This window comes from Mastigoproctus giganteus, chromosome 4 (genome assembly GCF_048544385.1).
Source record: "Mastigoproctus giganteus isolate SK-2022 chromosome 4, ASM4854438v1, whole genome shotgun sequence".
NCBI lineage: Eukaryota > Metazoa > Arthropoda > Arachnida > Uropygi > Thelyphonidae > Mastigoproctus > Mastigoproctus giganteus.
Genome location: NC_143578.1, coordinates 68,238,612 through 68,258,544, shown reverse-complemented (window position 1 = coordinate 68,258,544; position 19,933 = coordinate 68,238,612). Strand labels below are relative to the sequence as shown.

At 38.5% G+C, this 19,933-nt stretch overlaps 1 protein-coding gene across 2 annotated transcripts in view; it reads left to right on the top strand.

Annotated features, from left to right (window-relative positions):
* The window catches only part of LOC150086817 (reelin-like), a 1,004,591-nt gene extending 991,915 nt beyond the window's left edge, over positions 1-12,676 (top strand). For both annotated transcript variants that reach the window (XM_090372773.1, XM_090372772.1), the window contains one exon: positions 12,387-12,676. In XM_090372773.1, coding sequence (XP_090228899.1) covers positions 12,387-12,471 — 85 coding nt within the window. In that variant the 3' untranslated portion in view covers positions 12,472-12,676. The remainder of the gene's footprint in view (positions 1-12,386) is intronic.
* The last annotated feature ends 7,257 nt before the right edge of the window (positions 12,677-19,933 follow it).

Here is a 19,933-nt window from a genome sequence, read left to right as displayed (position 1 = left end):
TTCTTCTGCGCCCGGGGCCTCAACCGACCTTAAACCGCTCCTGTGTACACCAGTGGCGTAACTACCATGTAGGCAGGCAGGCAAGGCAATTGCCTCCGGGCCCTTTAGGGGCCCGGCGTGTTTCGCTGTGTCCTCTTTTTGCAATTTTCAGTAATTAAGTAGGGGGCCCGAACATGTTCTTTGCCTCCGGGCCCGAAAAAGGGTAGCTACGCTACTGCTGTACACCTCTTTAGTACAAAGACGATTTATTGGTAATGGATTGGGCATCATTACAAGAACTGTGCATTTGCTACTGCTAATATAAATGTATCGTATATGAATTTATTGTGCGATATGTGTCAGATTCCACGACGTCCTAAACGGCAGGAAATGCAGTGAACTTAATCAACACATTGTTCAAAATACCTAAGCCCGTTCTCATGCAGTCTCTGTTTTTAACTTATCTGGTAACTTTTCAACGACACGTATATTTTACAGTATTTTTAATTCACTAGTCGCGTTCGTTTGCTCTGAAATGTCGGAAGGCAGCAAATTTTTAGAGATTATTTTGGTAAATAAAACATGACCAAAAATTTAATAGTTAATTAACCTTATGTGGCAACTGATGGTGGAAATGGCTTTTGAGAACCAAGGGAACGCTTTATGAACATAGTTCTAGAACGATAGACTCAACTTACAGTAACATACTTTAGATACTGATACACCATAAAACTCTTAACCAACCAGTCAGTTTAGTATCCTCAGTATAGACGATCACAGCACCCTGGGCGCTGCGTCCCTCCCCCATTTTCAGCCATAGTGACAATACCTCTTCTAGTCAGGGTCGGTAGTCCTCGAGCAAAAGGGGAATTCATTCAACCCTGGCTTTAAAAAAGGCCCCAAACAAGAAGAACTCCCCTTTTGCTGTGCTTTTCTCCGGCATTAATTCTCGCGCGCAGCTCCCGAACTTTAATACCAGCCTTGATTCTGTCCAACAATGGTAATAGAAGTGAGTAAAACATGGAATACCATGGAGAGAATATTAATTGATCTCATAATGAAAAATTAAAAATTGAAAGCAAAATTAGAATCCCCTGCCGTGCCCACTTCTTTAAATGCAGCTAGCTATGTCAGCGTGGCTGCTTCAAACGTGGGCAGAAAGTTAGATCAGGGTGACATTCCTTCGGGAACGCAAACAAAACATGTTGTAATTATACGTGCTAATGATGAGTGTGATCTTAAAACGAGTGACGAGATCAAACAAACAGTACAGTATCTAAAAACTTTAAAGCAGAATTGAGGCAGGTAAAAATTAAATCCCTACGGAAAGTACGTAAAAAAGGCATAGTTATAGAAACAGCATCCAGTAATGATTTAGAAAAGCTAAAAGCTTGCGCTAAATTTAAAGTTAACATTCCTGATTTCAGGCCATGGAAGTGTGAATTTTAAATTGCATACTTTTGGCCTTGCTGCTTCTCCACTATGTAACTGCGGAGAGCCTGAAACAGTGCAGCATTTAATTTTTGAATGTAACAGTTACTTAGATTATAGAAGGGACTGACAAATATATACGAGGAGAATAACTTACCTAGATTTCTTAACAGTAAAGAAAATTACCTTGCTTTGGCGGAATTCGCAGATAACATCTTTAGGCGAAGGAAAAGACTGAATGGAACTGATCCTTAGCAAAAACACTTGTGTCCCTTGAGAACATGATGTTTTCCATTATGTTTGTACTGAGCACAGAGCTTGTGCTTGGTATTTTGATTCCTTAAAAGACTTGGGAAAAATTGTCTTAATTAGAAATTAATGATAAAGTTTTCATCGCTGAGGTTTACAGCAATTTTGAATTTGGTTTAATTTTAGACAAGACTGGATCGAGTCAAAGATTGGTGATAAAAAATATATTGAACTTATGAAAATTTTAAAATGAGTACCTTGTGTGCTCAGACAGTTGACCTTTTGTGAACAGTTGTTCTTGTGTTCTGGGTGGCTCTGGACATAATTGCTGAACTGATTTCCCACACGGGATGATGACAGATCTTGGGAAAAAAATTTTGCCTTGCAGCTTCATAATGCTGAAATGTCAGATTGGGTATAGTCTATTATCTGACTTACTGTTTTCTTGTTGTGAGATTAGGATTTCTGACTTGCTAAATCGAAATTTAAATCACTGTGAAATTTTGTTAGATATTGAGCTGTTTGTTAACCAATTTATATCTTAGGTTGAGATCAAATTTCAATAGAGTTGACCTGTAGTGATGGGGATAAAAAAGTTATTCGATTATCACAAGACAGTGATTTTTGGTTTAAAGTAGTTGTTACTGGGTGTTAGTATAATAATAATTATTGTATGTTTTCAATTATGTAAATTGCTTTCTTACTGGCTGGGGAAATCTCCATTAGCTAGTACCTTAACCTTCTTGCCTTTTCTTCACTGCATGGTCTTGTGTTAATATTAAGAGTTTTAATGTTAATAGTTTTAACCAAGTCAGTTGAAAATTATGTCTTGGTATCTGATTGTTGCAGCTGAGACATGTTAATTTTCTTGGTACTGCTGCCAGGTAGACAGTTATTGTTCTACAAGATTAATCTAATAGATTAATTTTCTTAGTTTAAAAATTGATTGTCTTTTCCACTAATAACTTTACTCTTTTCTTTCTACGTCGCTTCTTTTCCGGGGATGCCTATTTCTCTCGTCCCCTTGCTTTATATTGCCCCAATTCTTCTAACTTTTCCCCCAACCTTCAGACTCCCACTTTCCATACTACTCCTTCTATATCCCTTTTCCTTTCTTTGAATACCTTGGGGTTCTCAGGCTTTCCTGATAGCCCCATTAAGAGTCTCGGCTAGAAAGTGGAACCTGGTGCGCCTCCACGTGAACAAGGTTAGGAGTCAGGAGGCAGGGGACCTGGTGTCCCCTGCCCCCTAGCTGCGAAGTCGCCAGGTGCTCGCATTCAACACTCAACATAACAAGACACATACTTACGCACCTACATATATACACTTGCCTGCCTGGCCTTTTCCTTTTCAGATGCTACAGGGGCATATAGGAGAAACCCTGGAGACCGCAATTAAAATAAACACACCTTGACCTCCCCGCCGACCCTCTTTCTTCTGGTGGGGCATGGGCATGCCCTACTGACTACCTGGGGACGTCTTCCCTATTTTCCCCATTCTTCTACCTTTTCCCCCAACCTTCAGTCTCCCCCCACTCTATCACTACACAAGCGTATGCCCTACACGTCGAAATTTAATCATCCCTGAATCACACCTTTCGTCCAAAATCTCGGCCCTATCCAATTCCAGCGTTATCTCCCCAAGCAACTTTTTTTTTTTAGGTCCTAGCCGCCGAAATCTCAGGAAAGTAAGCGGCAGGACCTGCCAGAATAAATCTAAGGCTACTGGGTTCATGGTCTGCTTCCTCGGGGCGAAAGTGGGACAGCGTTGGGCCTCAGCAGGGGTACAGCGGCCTAACGGCCAGAATAACAACGGTACACGACACTACACAAACTCAAGATCTATACACTTTTATATCTCTGGCCTTCCCAGCAAACTGGTACATCCACAATGAAAGCAAAGCGGAGATGGGGGGAACCCCTGGTGCCGTTTGACATCAACATACTTTACACTTTACTTTACTTCTTACGAAAAACTGGGATGCAACATGTCATTGAAGATGCATTTCTTGCACTCACACCTGGATTTCTTCCGCCAAAGTGTGGCGCCGTCAACGACGAACATGGTGAGCGCTTCCATCAAGACATCGCAGCAAAGGAACAAAGATACAAAGGCAAAAATGGAGTGCCGCCATGTTAGCCGATTATTGAAAGGGGATGCTCCCAAAGCTGAATACAAGCGAAAGGTGAAAAAGTACCGTGTTTGATACAGGTATGTGCACAGCTAAATCTTATTGCCATATAAATAAAAATATCTTGTATAAATATAAAAAAAATATTTTTTTCGAAAACAAGAACCAATCTACACCCCAAAATCTAAAAAGTAAACTTACTTTTATGCCCGTAACAAGATATGATCCAAAATTTGTTGTTCAGTGTTATATACGGCGCAATATGGCCTAAGTTGCCGATGCGCCTACAACAACAACCTTGCTCGCCCTCGCTAGGAACACAGTGGTTGTAATCACCGACCTCCGACACCTGACGGAAAAGGTCTTAGTTCAAAACCCGTCAATGACGCGGGAATTTTTATTTTTTGTGGCATTTTTCATAACTTGGACAAGTTAGTCGGGCTCAGTAAAGAGTTATATGGTTTTTTCCTTCCGAAAACTTTGGTTTTTCGTCTAGCAAACAGAAAATCGACCGAAGAACAGGCGCAATTACAGACACAATGCACTGGCACCACATAGCCTTAGTTGCTTTGGCGCTTAATACACTAACTCACCTAAAGTCCTTGTTCCACTAGAATTCGCTAATCCAGCCGAATTGGCCGGACTCTTAATGTTATTATTGATATAATCCCTTTGTAATTTTTGTACAAGTAATTTAAACGTGCACCTGTTTATCATTTTGTATATTGCCATAAACGGATAGTTAAAAAATATATATATATATTTTTTTTTTTCTGTTTATACTCCGGCACGACAACTAAGTCAGTAGAGTTTACAATAAATCGTCAATACAAATATTTATCGGGTTTAATAGTTATGGACTTGAACGCCGGTCCACTCAAGGAACGTGTGCTATGCATCTCGCTAGTGACCACTCGGCTACGTCAGGTCATTTCATTTACGCTGAATATTTATCGTGTCAAACAGGCGCGCTCCCAGAATTTTTCTTGGAAGGATGGGGCTGAGGATCAACCCCTCCCCCTCCAAGAAAAATTAACTATTTATTTACCGTATTTTATTTTTACTTATTTTATTTTAATTAATTATTTATTTATTTTGTTTTTATCAAGTCTCTTGTGGGGTGATGAAGGGAGGTTCGGGAATTTATCTATAACCGATGAGATGTTGATATCTTGTTCCATTGTCTTTTTGAAATATTAACAAGCTTGTAGTTTGTGATAATAATCATATGTTGTTAACACTGCTCTGATATACGATTCCTCAATTTTGATTTACTCTAAACATTAAAAATCCATGCACGGTTTTGACGTAGAGAAGAATACAGTGGGGACAGGAATGCAAAAACGTGACACGGTTCCCATAAAGTTTCTTATAATAAGCAGCATTTTGATGCCTAGTTTATGGCCCTTCCGTTTTACCTACAAAAAGATTGTGCTGTATTATTCTCCGGGTCGCATTCCATCTGACACTGGCCAACTCACTCACCCAGTTCTGCAGGTTTTACCCTGTTGTCCTCGTATGTGCATGTGCGCGAGCTTCACCAACCGTAATAGTCTTGCATGATTCGCTAAGGCGCTTGTTATTTCCCTATGTTCAGGTCACTGTGTCTAGGAACACAAAATCTCTCTCCTTTGCTTATATTGCAAACTTTGGTGGTGTGGCTCTTAACGATTATTTCACTGTTTGCCTTCGTCCTACGTTGTAGGTCTGTAACTGCCTCTAATTATGTAGCTTATATGTCATGGATGAATACCTGAGTAAACAATTTCTGTTAAACGGCAACTAAGTCGAACACACGAGACAGCTGTAACGCGTTCCCATGAACTTCGTAAATTATGCTTGGAGGTCTCAGTAGTTACTCTCGTGGCTTTTTCAGTACTGTGCTTATAATCAATTTGGCATTTTTTTTTTTTTTTTTTTTTTTTATATTTTTATTTTGCGATGGCACTAACCGTGTGAACCTTTGAGAGGCGCTTGACAACATTTGGGCCCTCTGAGATTTTTTTTTTAATCAAAATCTTAGACGTTCATTTTTTATTTTAACGTTAATTTGATTTATTATTATTATTATTACTACTACTACTATTTTAATTTCTATACCTGTAACTAGAACAAATTTGAGAAATGTTAATAAAAGGGAAAAATTGCCGGTAGTAACCGGGTGGAAGCATGCTTGCTCGAAGTTACGCATGTTGCATTTTCGAATCCGTACGATGGCACACATGGCGTGATTTTTTTTTTTTTTTTTTTTTTGGTTAATGCTGCATAAGCTCATACACTTGCTTTCTTCCATCACATGCCACCACTACTACTACTACTACAACAACACACACACACACACGTGCGAGTAAATAATATAATCATTCTTAATTGACTGCAGTATGTGGCTCTTGTAACAGTGAAGTTGCTAATCTTTTATAATTGTTCATCCTCTGTTATACTTCCCTTATTATTCTCGATTTTTCATTTTTTTTTTATTTTGGAGAGGTCTGGATTCGATTACTAGAGGAATTTCTAGTCCTCTTCAATGGAAGCTATTGTGCCAATCTCAGGAGGGAAGGGAATAGGGGGAGGGTTCCCTCGTGAGAGTTATTACGATTTTTTCAGCCCACGCATCTTGCAAATTGGCCCGTTAGCATTACACTCAGATATGTATACAATATACACAATATGTATATGAGTGACAAGCTTAGGTACCATTGAATTTGATTACTTCTCTTATCGTGTAGCTATTCCGGAGTATAAAAAAAACTATTTACTTTGTGCATTTGATAAAAGAATACACTATACACCTCTCTTACAAGTCTGATTGCTAACAAATACTGTATTATAAATGAAAACTAACTTAAAAATATGTGATACTTAATGATATAAGAATCAGAGCATTGTGGGACTGCTTAATGATGTGCAGTAGTTGCAATCAGACAGGGGAAAAGCAACTCTCGTATTAAGTGAATATTAGTACTAACCACTATTGCGAATACTCTCCTTGTCCTCCTTGAAAACTACAACTTCGATCTAAATGATAATCTCCACTTTTTTAAGTCCTTCTTGTTAATCTCCCCTTCTTTAAGTTCTTTTTGTTCTCAGAAAAGTCATCCTCAAGTCAGAACTGGCCACAAGCACATTCCACCGGTTCTGTCGAACAGGACCCCACGCTCAAATGGGCTAAATATCATCCGCGTCTTTTTCGCATTTCTATTAACGAGCCTACCAATTGATTATTGTTTCTATTATTATTTATTTATGTTCCTATTTTTATGAGATGACTGAAATTGTTAAACAACATTGTTGATTAATGTATTAAATATTATTCGTATTAATAATAATAAGAGCTTAATTGAAATATTATTAATTGAAACGGAAATATTATTCGTATTTAAAATATTTGTTCAGTATAATATAAAATTATTTAATTATTTCCGTTACGGTAAAATTTGAAAAAATAAAAAAAATAAAAAAATCACTATTACAAAAACACCCCATATAAGTTTTGCACGGGATACCAGGGCCCCGCAAGTAATTCTTGAAAAGGGCCCCGCAAATTTTGGGGCCGGTGCTGCCACAAGTTAAAAGAACAAGTTACACTAGAATTGTCAGTTCCAGGGTGCCGCAGGACAGAGTGTTATCCAAACTGTTGTTTCAATACCATAGAATGATATGTCTCATACTTAACATATGTAATATACACTGTGCTGCAACTTTCTAAGTTACACCTACCTAGTAGTGTGTTGAGCCTTCAAAACAGCCTGAATTCGTCTAAGCATGGATTGAACCAGATGCTGAAAACGTTGTGCAGGAATGGAGTACCATGCAGACATGAGTATGTCACGCAGTTCCTTGAGATTCGACGGAGGTGTAGGCCTGCAGCGAACAGGCCTTTCCAGCTCATCCCAAAGATGTTCAGCAGGATTGAAATCCGTTCGGGGACTGAGCGGGCCACTGCAGCAAAGAAAAGTCATTGTCATGTTCCTGGAACCATTCCATAGTGATTCGGGCTTTGTGCACCGGCGCATTATCCCGCTAGAAGTAACCATCTGACTGAGGATAAACTGTCAACATGAACGGATACACTTAGCCAGCTACGATGTTTAGGTACGATGTGACATTCAGACGTGAATCAATGGACCCAACGTGTGCCAATAAAACATTCCCCACACCATAACACTGCCCCCACCACCTTGCACAGTAGTCGTCAGACCTGACAGGTCCATGGATTCATATTGTTTTTGCCAAATTCTGATTCTTCCATCAACATGGTGCACCAAGAACTTCGACTAGTCAGACCAAGCAACTGTTTTCCAATCCTCGATAGTCCAGTGCTGGTTTTCCGTGCTCTCTTATTCTTCATTGATAACAAAGGTACGCGTTGTGGCCGTCAGCTGTTGTAGCCCATTCGTGACAAAGTGCGACTAGTGGTCCGTCGCGATATTTTCTTCTGCGCACCAAGGTTGTATTCTGACGTGATGTGCAACATTGTGGCTCGTCTGTTTGCTTGCACAATTCTAGTAATCCTCTTCTGACCTCTCTCGTCGACAAGCGATTTTCTTCCATAGAAGTGCCGTTGGGAGGATGTTATCTTTTCGTTGCTCCATTCTCGATACACCCTTGAAACTGTGGTGCGTGAAAAGTTCAGGAGAACTGTCGTGTCAGAGATGCTTTGTCCAGCATTTCTTGAACCTACTACCATGCCGTGTTCGAAGTCCGTTAGATCACTCCTTTTCCCCATTTTTGCTACGGTTTGTACGCTTAACTGATAGTAGAAAGGTTCTGCTGCATTTATATCCACAATTGTGGTCATGTGACTTGCAACGTTGTGGAACAAAATTTGTGTGCACAACAGAGGTGTACCTAAAAAAGTGGCAGCGCAGTGTACATTAGGTTGTTATTGGCTTGCCTGTATCTCTGTCACTGTTGCCCCTGTGGGTGGCATAGCTGGTAGAATCGCCTTCTCCCAACACCGGGTGGAAAAGATCTGAGTTTGAGTTCCGTCGATGACGTAAGGAATTTTTATGGACCTTTTTCAAAACGTGGCTGACTTAGTCGGTATAAGGCGAGAATAGCATGGTTTTTTTCCTCTGGAAATTCGGGTTTTTTGTCCAAGAAACAGAAATTCGACCACAGAAGACGCGTAATTTACAAACTATATATATGGAGCAATATGGCCTTAGATGCTGATGCTCTTAAAACCCTACTACTATCACTGGGATTGTTGTCTTGCCTACTTCAAAAAAACCTATTTTATTGTCAAGTCCTGCGGACCACTTTCATAATTTATGCGTATAGCAAAAGGCCGCCATGTGAAAGGTTACAGAAGTACATGCGTTTTGAATGACCTTAGTTCAAGCTCGCGTGACTACTAAATACGGCGATGTTCTTATCTCTATATTGTGACCTCCTCTGACCTTATGTGGTCGTTTTGGAGTATAAAGCAAATTTATTTATTGTTAGTGGTCCGCGGCCCACAGATTGGGAGATACTGCTTTAAACTAAACCTATTGGTGTTCGAACTGAAAAACATCTCTCAGTTCATTGCAGCAATTCCCTCGTGAGTAGCACAGTTGGCATCATCACCGTCCTCCCCACACCGGGTGGAAAACACCTGAATTCGAATCCCATCAATAACGCGATGAATTTTTATGAGCCATTTTCACAACGCGGCTGCCCTCGTGTGTAGCACAGTTCGTAGGATCGCAGTCCTCCCCACACCGGATGAAAAAAAAAACTGAGTTCGAGTTTTTATGGGCCTTTCTCACAATGTGGCTAAGTTAGTCTCAGGCGTGGGTAGCATGTTTTTTTTTTTTTTTTTTATGCTGAAACTCTGGTTTTTCGTCCAGCAAACAGAAAATCGACCTCAGAACACATAATTTGCAAACATTGGGCCTATACACAGAGTAATATGGTAGGTCCAATGACGCGACTTTCGTGATTTTTTTTTTCGTCGGGATTCCAATTTGGGTTCTTGATATTACTGGTCCGGCATCGTAAGCAGTGGGCTAATCGCGCCCTTGTATTAATAATAATAATAATAATAAAGTAAAAATTTCGAACTCATTTGGCCTCACAAGATTAAAATTATGCGATTGAGTTGACAAGAGTAGCCTCTGAATTCCCAAGTTAGGAAATACAGTAACCATAATAATAACATTATGGCAGCCACATATTAGATAGATAGAAAAAAAATTATGAGAAATATATTTTTATGTTACGGGAAACACTGCTTGTTTGTAGAACAACATCAAAACAAGGCGACAGCGTCACAGCCAAGTTTAGTGCACAGTGTAAGTCCTCCGTATTTTCTTTGCCCTACCTATATGAAAAATTGCATCTGAACTCATTTTTTTTTTAATTGGATCGTAATTATGATACTTTATGGTATAGGATAAGGTTAAAAGGTTTTTTTTTTTGGCAAAGGCATAATACACTGTTTTAAATTTCAACACAATACAGCATAAATCATAATAATGAGTCACTGAACTTTACTTAAGAAGTTCAGTGACTCTTTGTAATACAGTCTAGGCTCAAGGTTGTAACTTGTGCAAATTTGTTTATAACATCACAATTATTACCAGAGCCAGCTTTAAGCGTTTCCTAATACAGTATAATGTTCATATCCAATCAGTGTGAAGGACACATGAAATGACTAGGCGGGCCCACGTTTGTAAATTTCTGTGATCTAAACATTCCTTTTTTTAGTGAGAATTTGCGGAAACCGAAGAGCCAGTATAACTAGTTCACCAATTTAATATTTGCAAAGGGTTACATTTGGGGGGAGTTAGAATTGTCTCTAATATTAACACTTCGTTGATATATTCCACAGCTGAAGTCGTACTGGCGTTCGAAATTCCTCCGGATCATGTTTCTCAGTAAAATATTTTAATATTTGAATATTTTATTTTCTTGTACATCTATGAGAAATAAAGAGATACAAGATGGCGAAGGTGTAGTATATCTTGTTAAAAAATTATGTTCTGTTCTGTCTTTGTCTGTATATTGTGTGTCGACTTGTCTGTTTTGGAGGATGAAAAGCTCGAAACGGTTATTATTTTATTTTATTTATTTTATTTATTTTTTTTTTTTTTTTGACAAGATACCAAACTTGGCCACGACTTAAAATCCAGAAATTCCTGCCGTCACTAGATCTTTCCAAATGGAGAGAAAGTGGGATAATCATTGTACTGGAGGAAGAAAAAATTATTAGCGATTAACCTCGTTTCACACCCTTCACTTCCTAAGGTGTGGGGAGCCACAGGCAAGGGTTATGAATGCGAGGCGTGAAGCCATGCAAGATTCTTAATGTAATGAAGAATACAATTAGGTACATGTCCAATTTCAGTATGAATATTGTTTAGTCATTTCAAATAAAATGGCATTGGCATTCAGATCTTATTGCCTTATCTCTCACTTCGTTATTAAAATAAAAGATCTTCAGAGAAGAGTTTGTTTGCTAACCATGGCTCACCCAGAAATTTTATTTTGGGGATGGTAGTTCAGTGTGGTTCCCATTCGTAGCTTTTATAGGTGTCAACACATGATAGAACACGTACAATATAAAACAAAATGTTTTTGGACGAGGAGGAGGATATATCCCCATCAGCCCCCAGTGGATCACCTATAATTAGTAATTACAAGGGAGGCTGGGACCGTAAATGTGTTTTTTTTTTTTTACTGCAGATATCCCTCATCTGCAGTAAAGTAATGAGAGAAGAAAGGTGGTTACGTTTCAGGATAATTAAATATGACAAAATCACAATTTTTGAACAAGAGAAATAGATTAAATGTGTGGTAATTTCGATTATACGCACAGAAATATGTAGTAGTTAACTTAACAATAATCCAAAAAATAAAAAAATTACCATATGCGGGAATTCACAGGTTAGGAAAGAGGTAATTTTGTTGACGGCAGATCTAAGTGCTGAGGAGCTAGACGCAGATGGGGAAGGAATCGGCTCCAACGATTGGTTAATTTCAAGCTGCTCATCCATCTTTTTTAGTATATTGAGAGAGTTCTTTATAATATAATAGAGCAGCTTCGAATTTTTCAGCTTCCACAACGTGCAGATCGGCCAGTGAACACATAACGTACAGATATTATACACGATAAACCGTGTGAACCATACCAAGGAAGCCAGTATTCTAAAAATCCCCTAAAAGAAAAACAACCGTAATAGATTTGTTACTCGCCCGCATTTTTAGATTGATTTGAGATACAACTTTTCGATAGCATTTTTTTCCGCTTGCAGCCCGCAGATAGATCTACTGCGAAATTTCTTAGTGTACCAATCCACACTTGCTTCAGGGTGCAAAGCATTCCAGCCTCGACACAGAAAGAACTCCCTGAACGCTTGTCCAATTGCCATTACGTAATGATAACAAAAGGCAGTGGGAAAAGAACCTCCAAACCAATCGTACATCTGGGTTCCGAGATAATATTGCACAGTTCTGGCTGATCGTATAAGGAAGTATATTTTTTAATGGAATCTCTGGTATTAGATCCATAAAGCTATTCACTGAGCAGTTATATAACCGTTTGATATCTTTTACTTCCAAAATATCTCTTTAGAATAATATCCGGTATATTCTTTCATTGTTGTAGGTCTCCTCATAGCGATACGAGGCAATACCGCCATATGGCCCTCTCAAGAAAGCTGCCCAACAGACGATTCGGAACTAACAAGTAACGATTCACTTCCTCTGCAATATCATTGGACGTTCTGTATTCTGTTCTCAGCATGTTCGGAGTGCGCGCCGATACAGTTGTTTGAAGAAGACGAGAGTCATGTTTATCATTATCTACACAAACTTCATTGATATATTTAAATAATCTGATTTTATGATCTTTTCTCTCTTATTTTCGATAGCATTTAATATTTCACATAAATTTTAATACTCACTTATGAAACTTCATTTAAAACTAATTTCCTAATTTGTTATTGTATGGTGTTTTTTGCTATGTATATGTTTGTGCTGTATTATATCAAGTTTTTATAATGAGTTTTATTTTTGTTTATTGTGTAACACACCATGTAAATTCATTCATTTTTATAATGACGAATAAAATAATATTGGTGAATGTTTCGTCTCATATTGTATGAATATTCAGTTGTCCGTAGTCTATTCTTCCATACCGTGCGAGAAAGGTCTAAGTTCGAATCCCGTTTCGACAGGAGGAACTTTATATGCTATTTTCACACCACGGTTAGTTAGTCAAGCGGGGGTTAAATGGTTTCCCGCGGAAACTTCGGTTTTTCATTCTGCAGAATAGGCGAAGTTGACGATGGCATGCACACAGTTTATATGTACGATATACTGATAACGCGTTATCAGTATATCGGCGCCTCCATAGCCAGGTGGGCAGGAGCAGTAGTGCGTAGCACCCTCTTCTTGATTAGACCGGGGTTCGAGCCCGTGACCACCAAATACGGGGAATGACCTTTCCGCATCCCCCGGTCTGACATATCCCCGGAGCAATATGGCCTTAGTTGCTAATGCTCCTAAAAACCAAATAACAACAACATATCAGTATATCGTGGAATTTATTGCGTCAAAACAGTACAAAAACGAAGTTCATATTAAAAAGGTTTTTTTTTTTTTTTTATAGTCATATTGGCATAGATATTTATTTCGTATGAATCGCTTCCCTGTTGAGAAATTTTATTACCATTTATTTGAAGTAAATTGGACCACCACTAGAGTTGTTACTCCTTCTGGAATTCTCTCTGAATTAATCCACTATAGATATTATACCTTCTGTAGTAAATGCTATAATTATTAATCAGTTTGTTTATCCACTATATAACCTGTTGATTAGGGGATAGTGCACAATAATCGCAAACAGAAACAAATACGCACGAATACTCTGGCATATAAAAATAATATGATAATACAGTAAAAAAAAGAAAAACAAAAAGAAAGAAAGAAAACTGTCATGGTGGGGCTTACTAAAAACAACCTCATCCATCCATATGTATTATGTCCATAAATTACTTGAGTTCTCCGGTAGATTTGCCTCTTTTTCCAGACGAAAAATAAATAAATATCCTTTTATACTCTGGACAACCGATCCAGAAGAGTTTATAACTTCATTGCTGTTGATTTTATGGCAGCCAATATAGCAGCACAGCAGATAACAATGTGCTGTGCAATTTTTTGTGTCCGCGCACGTAATTCCCGGGCCACACAGCCAACCCCTAAAAACCCGAGTTTCCGGAGAAGAAACCTTGCTTTTCGCCTGAGACTGACCAACTCAGCGACAGAATTAAAAAAAAAAAAAAAGACCATAAAAATTCCTTGCGACATTCGAACCCGGCCATTTTCCAGCGTGAGAAGGAATGTAATAAAATTAGAATTAGCTTTAATATTAGCCCCTGTTGTGTGAACATTCTTGAAGCCTATCTAAGTATCCTGAAGGAGCGGTTCTTGGCACTGATCGTTAACAACTCTCACAATGTTTACTTCGTCTGCAAATTTTGACATCACTCCTCTGTCCCTTCGTTGATGTTATTTATGAAAATCAGAAATACTAGTGCTCCTTGTGCGACCCCCACCTCTCACGAATATCAATTAATCACAATCCTCTGCCATCTGTCCTGCAGCCACCCGACGATCCATCTTAGAATTTTGATCGTAATCCCAATATGTTCTAGCGATTACGTAATCTAACATGTTCCAGCATGTTTTTTACTCATTGCCTCAAACAGCGCATAGAAACATTGTCAATGCATGACATTTACTTTCATTGGTAGCATAGTTGTTACGATCACCGTCCTTACAGCGAGTAGAAAAGACCAGTTCGATTCCCGTCAACGACGCGAAGAATGTTTATGGACCTTTTTCACAACGTGGCTGAGTTAGTTGGGCTCAGGCGTGGGTAGCATGGGGTTTTTCTCCCGTAAATTCGGGTTTTTCGTCCAGAAAACAGCAAATTGACCACAGAATGCACACAATTTACAGACATAATATATATATATATATATACATAAAAGGTGTAATATGGCTTAAGTCGCTGATGCACCTAAAATCCTACAACAACAACAGCATAACATTATGAAGCAATTTCGTGAAATCTGCGCATAACATTTAAAAATATTTACATCACGTACTGTAGGTTAGCCGTATAAGTTTCAGTTTCACCTTCGAATGGAAACACGTGAGGAAAAAAAGTTTCCAGCGTGTCTGTAAGTGAACAGTACATTTATCGGGCATAGCGTTTATGAAAAGACTCGAAGTTTGCAAGAAGGGCAGTTCCAAACGTTTTTGTTTGTGTACTGACTAGAAGCAATCGAACGGATTTCACTATCCATTTCTCCAAGCTTCTGATGTTTAATGGTTTAGAAGTGCAGATCCACATATAAGTACGGCTCTTATATTGTGAGCGGGAAGTGGCTTAGTTCACTGTTATTCTAGTTTTGCAACTGCGACTGCTGACTTCTTGTACTCTATGGAACGACAGGATACAGCTAATATAGTTGGAGTATCGTAAATCTTCAATAAGGACTCTTAACTGAAATGTTTACTAGTTTCAGATTGCTTTTACAACATTATAACAATAAGATTAAGATTCTGTAATTTCTGCGTTTCCGATTCTGTAATTCCGTGTTTCTAATCGATAAATAAAACAACTTGCATTGTTCATGTCCTTTTTTTAACATGGAATACTAAGAAGATTAGGAATACCTTAGTGACTACTCGAGTGGTAATACCATCTATTTTACCGTGTATGAACTTGTAGGTAGAAGATCTCATTTCTTAAATATGCAAAGTAGCTTATGCTTTCCTGAAAATGATTGTCAGAAGAGGTTGTAGGCCTTAACAAGAGGACATGATTACCTCTACCGTCAAACGCTCACACTAGATCTGTCATGCTGTTAATATGAGTTAAGAATCCGGGTGCTATTGAAGCCCACTCTTTCAGGAGAGCAGTTCGTAACGCGTGTAAAATTCTTTGGGGTGGTATTAATGCTGATGATGGTGGTTACCACTTGTATTTCTCAAATCATTTTGGGTGTGTGTGTGTCCATATGAGGAAGGACTTCGAATATGTGAGTTGCACAGCTTGGAAACTAGGCACGTTACTTGATTTAGGTGTTTAAGGCTCTAAGAGGCAAAAGTAAAATGAATCAGAACGAAATTTTTAGGTTATAAATGATTCTAGAACTAGGGACCATAAATTCAAGTTATGAGGGGAAATGTTTAGACTGGACTGCAGGAAGTTTTATTTTAGCCACCGAGTTATAAATTGCTGGAATAAGTTACCTACATGGGTGGTTGAGGCTGACAGTTTGGAGAAATTCAAAGGTCAGCTGGATATTATACCAGCTGTGCCCCCTACGAGGACCAACTTTCGTTACTGGTGCACTTCTGAATAGAGAAGTACGGTAATATTTGATTGAAGATTAATCTCCGAGTCGTACAATGCGGTGCAGAAAAGCAACTCTGGACCTAGGAGAATGGACTTTATCAGAGATCACATCTATAGAACCTCTTTTTCATTTCCTTTTATGATCTTCTATTTTTAAATTAAATGTTCAGCTAAAGGAGGCATACCTAAAATAATGGAAGTGAATCCCTCTTTCCGCCCCAATGCCAATTTTTAAGCCAGACACAACCAGGAGCAAAATCGTCGAAGAATTAAAATCCTAAAATATAACTTAAGTTCGTTACCAGTGAAGGAAGGGGGAGCCCTTTCCTTGAGTGGTGTATTCAGTTCTCACTGCAGTAATTTCTACTAAAATTGAGATAATTAGATAAACAGCTTTAATTAAGTGTTTGTATTGTACTGCAGAGCGAGTCCTAGGAATTTTGATTCAACAGCTTAAATTTCAGAACAATAGCAGTCGTGTGTGTATGTTATTATTCCGATTTAATGAATACTTTACAGATTAAGCGAAGTGTAAAGTTTACTGTTTTATTTCGTTCTACTATTAAGGCAACGAATAATGTAGATATGCAAGGAGGGGGAAAGAAAAAGAAATGAGCGATTCATCGCTAAAGCGTGACTATTTCTTCAAGGATAGACTGCTGACTTCCCCTGAGCTAGCAGCTTTGATGCAACATTTGTGGAAGAAATGATAATACCATGGTATTAAGTGTAACGGACCTTGGTCTACATAGCTTGATGGCTACAGAACAAACAGTTCGCTCCACCCCGACCCATTTGTCCCATAGTGTGCTGTGATAATTTTCAGAAAGGAGCCAGGAATTATTTATTTTTTATGCTATTTACTAGCCCGTTTAAAATGGCATATTTTCACCAACTGGCTCCCAGACTCAGTGTTTTGATTATACTATTCTTTTTTACAAGCAGATAACAAGTTAGCAGATTCCTATGCTGCGAATATGTTTAGATAAATATGTTTTACTTGAAAATTTTAAAGAACCCTGTTTTTGTGGCTTCACTTGAAAAGTGAGCGGGAAGACGTAAGATAAATGGTAAATTGGGGTGGACGAAATAATGAAATACCTGAAATGCAAGTAGTACTTTTGTAATGACTGTGTGACGTAATTATGAACATGCAATGATGATTTTTTTTTTGTTTCTTGCAAGTAGTACTGTGAAAAAAACACAATAAAAGTTGATGATTATTTTATTATTATTATTAGCCATATGGTGCAAGGAAGCCTGAAGCTTTTGCTGCATCAGCCCAAAAAAAAAAAAAAAAAAAAATTTGAGTTACCCCTGAGAGAGAGAGAGAGAGAGAGTCGGAAATAGAAGGGAATCACCAAGAAAGAGAAGAATGATAATATCCAGCTGAGGACCCTAGGTGTGCCAATCCCATACTCACCAGATGTGTGCCCCTGGGGTGATATAAAAAGGTACACGAAGAAAATAACCGACCTGTCTTAATTATAGAGGTGAAATTGTTGGTGCACGTTTAGCAGGGGCATCGGTAACTAAAACCGCTGATTTGTTTAATGTATCCGGAGAAACTATCGAAACATGTATTGTACTTATGTAAGGCGGCTCCCAAACACTAGTTCAACTCTGCCGTGGTACACTGTGACGATGCAGAAACTGCAGAAAGGCGAGAAATGTGTGTAATGCTATGTCTGCGCACGAGTATGTTTAGTTGTTTCTGGCCGCTTTGCTGCTAGAAAGCAATAAGCACTAAGGAGGTGCGTACTGATATCCGTCTACGCCACAAGAAGGCGGGCCATAACTGAGCGTGAACCGCAGAAAACCTCGAGTGTCACGTACTGAATGTCCAAACCATTCAAAATATGAGAAAATAAAGTAATAAAAATGATAAAAATGAAAGGAGTTAAAAAATAAAAATAAGTAAATGAAATAAAATAAAATTAAGAAAAATATAATAAAAATAAGGAAGTGATAGCAAACTACAAAAAAAAAAAAAAAAATCGGAAAACAAAGATAAAAATAAATAAATAAATAAAATAAAATAAAAATCGAGCACCAGTGCAAGGCTGGTGCTGGATTTTTATTCTTATATGCCAGCAATTAGAAACACAATAGAGGAAAGAATAACATTAAAAGGAGGAAGAATAAAAAGTAAACACTTGATAGACGGGAAAAAAACATGAATTAAAAGTGAATAGAGGGAAGAGATAAAGATTCCACGGGATAAACTGTGTCAGCAGATGATCTCGCTTCAGGACCAGCCTGAGGCCAGCAGGAGATAGAAGACAGGAAAACAGTGATCGTTCAGCATTGTACAAGTAAGATTAGGGACTGTCCAAGTCGAAAGTGGTGGTGAAGATGGTACTTGACCTAAAGACGGTGGTAGTGACGATGGTGGTGGTATCACAAAATGGCGATGATGGCCTGGACTGGAGGTAGAGCCGAAATATGAGCAGTTCCCGGAATTGAAGCACTACTGATGAGTTGTCCACGTTTGGTGAAAATTTATGTGCAAAATCTTGCAGAAGATTAAATTTTTCTTTGGAGTCCAAGAGAGATGACTCGTTGCCTGGAGAAAATGATTGACACACAGCAGACAGAGGCTGACGAAGATCCAAGTAATATGGGCATATGTATAAGTATTTCATGTTAGGGCGGTTCCCAGAACAGTTCATCTCCGCCTCGTATCTACAGAGATTCAAGTCCAATGTCAACAAGCATCTTCTGTCTTCACAACCTAACCAAACTCGATAATAGAGTACTACAGGTCCTAATACTTTTGGTGTTTAGGATCAGCATAAAAAAGAGTGGGAAATTAAAGCGCAATCAGGAAACGTTTTAATAAAAACGTAATGTTGTTCCCGTTTGAAAGCTGTACTTTTGGTAAAATACCTTTCGTATACTTGCCGTCAGTAATTGATTGTCGGCCAACTGAACTAAACACGTTTGAAAAATCTGGATCCCGTTCCTGTCGAATGAGATCTAGTCAGTCCCATTTGGCAAAATACTAACGATATCCTTGAATGCTTGATACCGATAATAATATTTTATTATTAGCAGCATCGGTGCGGTAGCATTTGTAGGACAAGAGATATTTCTCACCCTTTTTTGGTCTGATGTCAGGATTCTGTAAGATTTGAAAATCTTACAAAAATAAAATATTTTTTATTAAGACTTTGAAAGTTAGTTTTCCTTTGATTCTTGCCATTAATAGGATAAATGGGTAATATATGCAGTTTCAGAAATAAGAATTATTCTGGTAGGAGGTATAAAAAATTAAAAGAGTAGTAGGAACGAAAACAGAGCCATTAGCTTTACTTCCGTTAAGACTGGGAACTGACACTATGACAAACCCAGCAGGGGGTCCGGCGCTACAAAAACAACTTAAGGTTTATGAGGGGTCACACACCGGAAACGTATTCTGAACAACACACACTAGTTTCTAAAAATAGACGCTATGTCTCCAGTGTCACAATTTGTGGTTTTTTTTTGAGTGCTATAGAGACAAGCTGTTATGAGACAGAAAGAGTTGTTTTGAAGTATTCGGCCGACGGATGTCAACAGGTTGTAAAGAAAGGGGTATAGAGAGTCACGTGCTAGTGCTACGGGGCAGGCTGAACTAAGCCTTCCAACAAATGAAAAGAAAGAAAAATGAAAAAGAAAGAGTGATTGGAAGAAAACACTGTGGGAAGGCGTGGAAAACTCCGGGGAGAAAATTGTGGATGGATACGGACACAAGAGGGAGAGTGGAAAAAGGAAGAGAAGGAGAGAGGAGAACTTTTTGA